Source organism: Juglans microcarpa x Juglans regia, chromosome 5S (genome assembly GCF_004785595.1).
Source record: "Juglans microcarpa x Juglans regia isolate MS1-56 chromosome 5S, Jm3101_v1.0, whole genome shotgun sequence".
NCBI classification, from domain to species: Eukaryota; Viridiplantae; Streptophyta; class Magnoliopsida; order Fagales; family Juglandaceae; genus Juglans; species Juglans microcarpa x Juglans regia.
The window spans coordinates 5,642,692-5,648,196 of record NC_054603.1 but is presented as its reverse complement, the minus strand read 5'-3'; the positions used below and the strand labels follow the sequence as shown (position 1 = coordinate 5,648,196).

General features: G+C 43.3%; 1 protein-coding gene across 1 annotated transcript; it reads left to right on the top strand.

Moving 5' to 3' along the window:
• The first annotated feature begins 882 nt into the window (after window positions 1–882).
• LOC121268000 lies at window positions 883–1,575 on the top strand. Its single transcript, XM_041172097.1, has one exon. It carries the CDS (start codon window positions 883–885, stop codon window positions 1,573–1,575), a length of 693 nt encoding a protein of 230 aa, XP_041028031.1.
• The last annotated feature ends 3,930 nt before the right edge of the window (window positions 1,576–5,505 follow it).

Sequence of the window (5,505 nt, the reverse complement as noted above, 5' to 3'; positions counted from 1 at the left end):
TTGAATAATGTTTGGAAGAAATTTATGAAAAATCTTAAAATAAAATAATTTGTATTATAAAAAAAGCCCTAAGAGTAACTAATTTTGATTTTTTATCTTTATCCTTAATCCAAGAAATTAAAGATACAAAAGAATGTTATTTATTATCTTTTAATTATTATTTTTATTTTGTCATCAAATTATCAGAAATATAGGCCTTGTTTGTTTTCAAGAAATATCTCATCTCATCTCATCTCATCTCACTTCATCATTATAACTTTCTCAAATCTCTACATAAAATAAAATAAATAATTTAATTTTTTAAATCTTAAAATAAAAATAATATTAAAAAATATATTCTAACAATATTTTATTTAACTTTTTAACTTTAATCTCATCTCATCTCATCTCATCTTATCTCTAAAAATAAATGAGCCATGTAAACACTAAATTTTCAGAAAAATTGAAGCCCTAGTTTGGGTGTAAGTTATTTTATTAATTTTTTTATTATTATTTAAATACTATTCATAAATGCTATAGTCAGCGAGTGACTGGCGCAGAGTCGTTTAATATGGTGCAGCGGTTTAAGAAAATTACAGTATAAACGTGTTTGGAGTTGCTATTACTATTAGAAACGTTGGCGTCATATATTTTGCCATTTCATCAGGTTTCACTAGTTATCTCCGGACCATGTCATTATCACACGCAATTTCTATCTCTTCTTAGAAGCCAAGACACGTTCCCATCAAATCCATCACTTCTTTCTGGGAAAATGCAACGCCCTCTGTAAAAGTAGTAGAAATAGAACCGATGCAAGTCTTCCAAAACTACAGTATATATGCGCTCTTAAATTGTACGCAAACTACAGAAGTCCTCGTCTTTTTTCCTTCATAGCCGCCATCGATGGACGCAGAGGAGTTCATAGAGCTCTTTGATTTTTACTGGTTCGGCCTCAAAATCTTCAAGAAACAACTCCCAAATCTACAGAATTCATCCGACTTCGAAGCAAACACAGATCATCAAATTCAAGAAAACCCGCGAAAACCAGAGATTTCTCGCGCCCCAACCCTCCATAGAAGGTCCCTGAGTGACCAATTGAGCTCCAAAGCAAGCTTCAATTGCGGCTCTATGTCACTAGATACAGTCCTGCTCTCACCAAAGCTCCGTACCATCCATTCTGGAAAAGAAATCACGGAACCGGAGAAAATTAAATCAACAGGTCTTCAAGTATCGTCCAAGAAGAAGGTCACAAGTATTAGAAAGAAGAGAGGCGAAACAAAGAGCCTGTCTGCCCTTGAATTTGAAGAGCTAAAAGGGTTTATGGATCTGGGTTTTGTTTTCTCAGAAGAAGATAGGAACTCAAGCTTGGCTTCAGTCGTTCCTGGGTTGCAAAGATTTGGGAAGAAAGATGAGGAAGAAGATGCAGTTGATGAATCTGCAACTTCAAGGCCTTATCTTTCTGAAGCTTGGGAGGTTTTGGATAGAAGAAAGTCACAGAACTCATTGATGAATTGGAAAATTCCTACCTTGAGCGATGACATTGACATGAAAAATAATCTGAAATGGTGGGCTCACACCGTTGCTTCCATTAGATGATGAAAATCTGGTTCCAAGTTTTGGTCTCTTTTTGTTCCTGTTTTTTTTTTTTTTTTTCATTTCTTTTTTTCAATTTTTGTTTATACTTTATACATTGCTGTAAATGAAAATAAAAGCTAGAAAAAACTATATCAGACTTTTCTTCCCGCATTGTATCAGATTTTGTTGTATTGGGGTTTCAAATGGACCCCATCAAATTATCAATCACTTGTCATCCTATATCATCCTATATCCGAACTTTAAACCTAAAATACAAGTTTTCTTTTTTTTTTTTCTGTAAGACTTTGTACATCATTGTTATGTACAAAGATTCTGAAATACTACAAATTGAAGATGCGCCACCCATGTAATTTCCGGTAGAGTTTGAACTTTGAAATGGTTCTTGTGCACATAACAGAAGAAAGCAAAGGAAAAAATAAAAATGGAAATTATAAATAAATAATTTACTTCTCCTTCCAGTCTTCCACATTGGTTTTGACCGTCAGTTGGTGCGCTGCCTCCAATTCAAAGGAGTCGAGAATAGTCAAACTAGGAAAATTGGAAGTAAAGAGTGCTACTCTCATTTCGATTCAGGCCCGTGGAAAGTTGGAAACCACTTCCGCCCACTGTGCACACTCCAATGCGGCGAAATACTGTAGTAGTGCAGCAAATAGCTTTTGTGTTTTGACTTTTGAGGCAGGCTCAAGGCTTCATCTTTTGCCTGGCATTGACAGGTGGATGTGATTTTAGTAGGAGAAATGATATCTGCGCAAGCGCAATAGGGGTGTAAGCATCGTCCCCTTATTTTAAAAAAGTGATTGATATTAAATCTATATAAAAAAATTAAATTTTTAATAATAAATTAAAAAAAAAAAAGTAGACTGTATCTAACGAAATATATTTTTAGAAATAGAACGTTGAAACGAGTCCATAGTAGAATAGAGTAGAGGGCTCAAGTGATGAGTATGTAATGGTAAGAAAATCATTCCCTTAGGTCTAGGAGAGCAAAAAGGGCCTGTTGCAGGAGTTGGGCCAGCCATGGAGCCCAACCCGGTTGCCAAAGCCCAGACGGGGCCAAAACCAACACCAAGGTAAGGGTTCGGGTCGAGCTGGATATTCAAAGGAAGACTATGACTAACGTCGCCGAAAGGATGGAATGCCGAACAGATGCCACATCGTATTTAATGCAGTCCAGAACGGAGGCCACGTCGTATTTAATGCGGCCCAAAACAGGGGTTACGTCGCATTTAATGCCTCCCAGAGCACAGGGTGTGCAGCATTAAATGCAACCCAAGACCAGAACAGTGCGTAGAGAAGACTGGGCGTTATCGCTACTCGGTAACGAAATAATGCGTAAGCTACTCGGTAATGCAGCCCGCGGGCCAAATTGCCCTGAGCGACACAAAACCTAGCCATAGGGAATCTTAAACGGTAACTATAAATAAGGGGTAACCTAACAACGAAAAGGGTAATGAAAAAATACTCTCTCTCTCTCTTTGTTCATAATCTTAGCTTCTCTCTCGAGCCTTATCTCTCCAAATACTGACTCAAGCTTCGGAGGATTAACTGACCTCGAGGTCCCCTCTCCGTTTTTGACTGTGTAGGATCGAGCTTGTATATCGGGAGTGAAGAGTTGCCCAGGCCTGCGAAACACAACATCAACAGTGGCGCCGTTTGTGGGATCTTGGTTATCCCATAACTAGCGTGTCTTTTGTATGCCGGCAACAACCCGCTCCCAGCATTCATAGCGTGAAAGAATGCAGTCTGAAGCGATTGAAGCGAGGTTTAACCAGCAGAACGAGGCTATACGGAAACTTGTAGCGGATGTGGAGACTCTCCAGCTGGGAATGTGGCGTTACGAAGAAATGTGGAAGAAACAGAAGCAGATCAACAAAGCCATCATTCAGGGGACCACCCTAACCTAACCCAGTCACTGCAGAGGAAGAACGACGTAAGATAAACCTACAGATCCAGATGGAGGTGGCAAAATAGATAGGCCAACCCACCACAGTGGACCAGCTGCTCACTAATGCTGAATTGCCATACAGCACCGAAATCCTGGCAATACCAATACCGCCGAGGTTCAAGGTCCCTCAAATGGAAGCTTATGACGGAACTAAAGACCCGTTGGAGCATTTGAAGACCTTCAAAGCCCACATGACTCTTCACAGTTTCCCTAGTGAGGTAGCGTGCAGGGCGTTCCCCCTCACCTTGAAGGGGGCGGCGCGAATGTGGTTTGTCTCCTTGTAACCCGGAATCTTGGATAGCTTCAACGAACTAGCAAATAGCCAGCCGAACGAGGAGGAGGCCGGCAGCCTATTTGCTAACCATCAAGCAGAGGGATGACAAGAGCCTTAAGTCATACCTCTCTCGCTTTAACAAGGAACGGATGACAACGGACGACTAAGATGAGAAGATCACGTTGGCAGCGTTATTAGGTGGGATCTGGCCTCGCAGTCCATTCATGGCGGAAATTGCTCACAAGACACCGTTAACTTTGAGGGAGTTCATGGACCAGGCAGATGGTTACATAAACGGGAAAGACACACTCCAAGCATTGACAGCGCCGAGGAAGTTGGACTTGGAGAGAGCAGACAAGAAAGCGACGAAACGGCATCAAGAACTCGACCAAGGAGCCCCCTAGAAGCGAACTCACGAAGTCAAAAGTAAGGGAAAGCATGGCCCACGCCTACACTCTAGCTTGGCTGTAGAAGTGGGGGAAAACCCGAGTCGACAGGAGGGACGGGGGTCAGGCCCGGCGTGACCCAAATATTGTTCTTTTCATCGGAGCAATGGACACGACACTCAAGACTGTTATACTAAATGGGGAAGACCTGACGACCCGGGGATCCGAACCGGACGGAGCGGTGATAAAAGAAGTGATTCACAACGAGAATACCACCCTCCATCCTGGAGAAACCGAGACCGAAGCACCGTGCAGGGAGATCGGGACCAAAGTCCCGTATGAAAAAGACGAGATCCAGTCCCCAGGAGCCGCAACCCAGTTTATGAAAGTCAGGACTATGCCCGGAGGGATAGTGCGAGTCTCGAAAGGAGAGGAACTACAAACCCTTGTAAAGAGGGCCTACATCAGAAGAGGTCGAGGAGGGAAGAACCTCCCATAGGGGAGATCACCACCATAGCTGGAGGATATGCTGGGGGAGCGACTTCCTCAGCTCGGAAGGCCCATGCGAGGAAGGCCAGGTACGGAGAAGTGTTCTCCACCCAACAAACACACCCCAGAGACCTTTCCAGGGGACATTTGATAACATTCAGTGAAGAAGACGGGGAAGAGCTATTTAGACCTCATGACAACGCGCTGGTAGTAACAGCGTAGATAGCCAACTACCGAACCAGAAGGATATTGATCGACAATGGCAGTTCCACAGACATCCTCTTTTGGGAAGCCTTCAGCAAGATGGAAATTTCCCCAGACCGATTACGGCCAGCCCCGACTCCCCTTAGAGGCTTCACAGGGGATGCCATCCAACCGGTCAGTGCGATTACCCTGTCGGTACTAGCAAGCACAACCCCCAAAACTACGTCCCGTAGACTTCCTGGTGGTCAAGGCCCCTTCCTCATACAATGTAATACTTGGGAGAACGTCTTTGAACCAAATGAGGGCTGTCACCTCCACGTACCATTTAAAAGTGAAATTTTCGACCGAGAACAGGGTAGGGGAGATGCGAGGTGAACAGCAGACTGCAAGAGACTGCAAGAGAATGCTACACTAAGGAGATGAAGTTAAAAGCAGTAGTCGTACATACTCTGGAATCGATCCCCGAGCGGGCCGCTGAATCAGAGCCACCCACTCAGGCAGGACAGGAACAAGAGGGGGAACACCAAGAGACGTGGATACGGAAAATTCCGGAAGAGGCAACACAACCGCCACCCTTGGCAGCGACCGAGCTAGATCGTAAAGTGAGGAATGAAGAAACGCTAAGACAAGCA

What these genes read in the sequence shown, in the direction of transcription:
- LOC121268000 (XM_041172097.1), top strand. Translation starts at nt 883, where the DNA reads ATGGACGCAGAGGAGTTCATAGAGCTCTTTGATTTTTACTGGTTCGGC.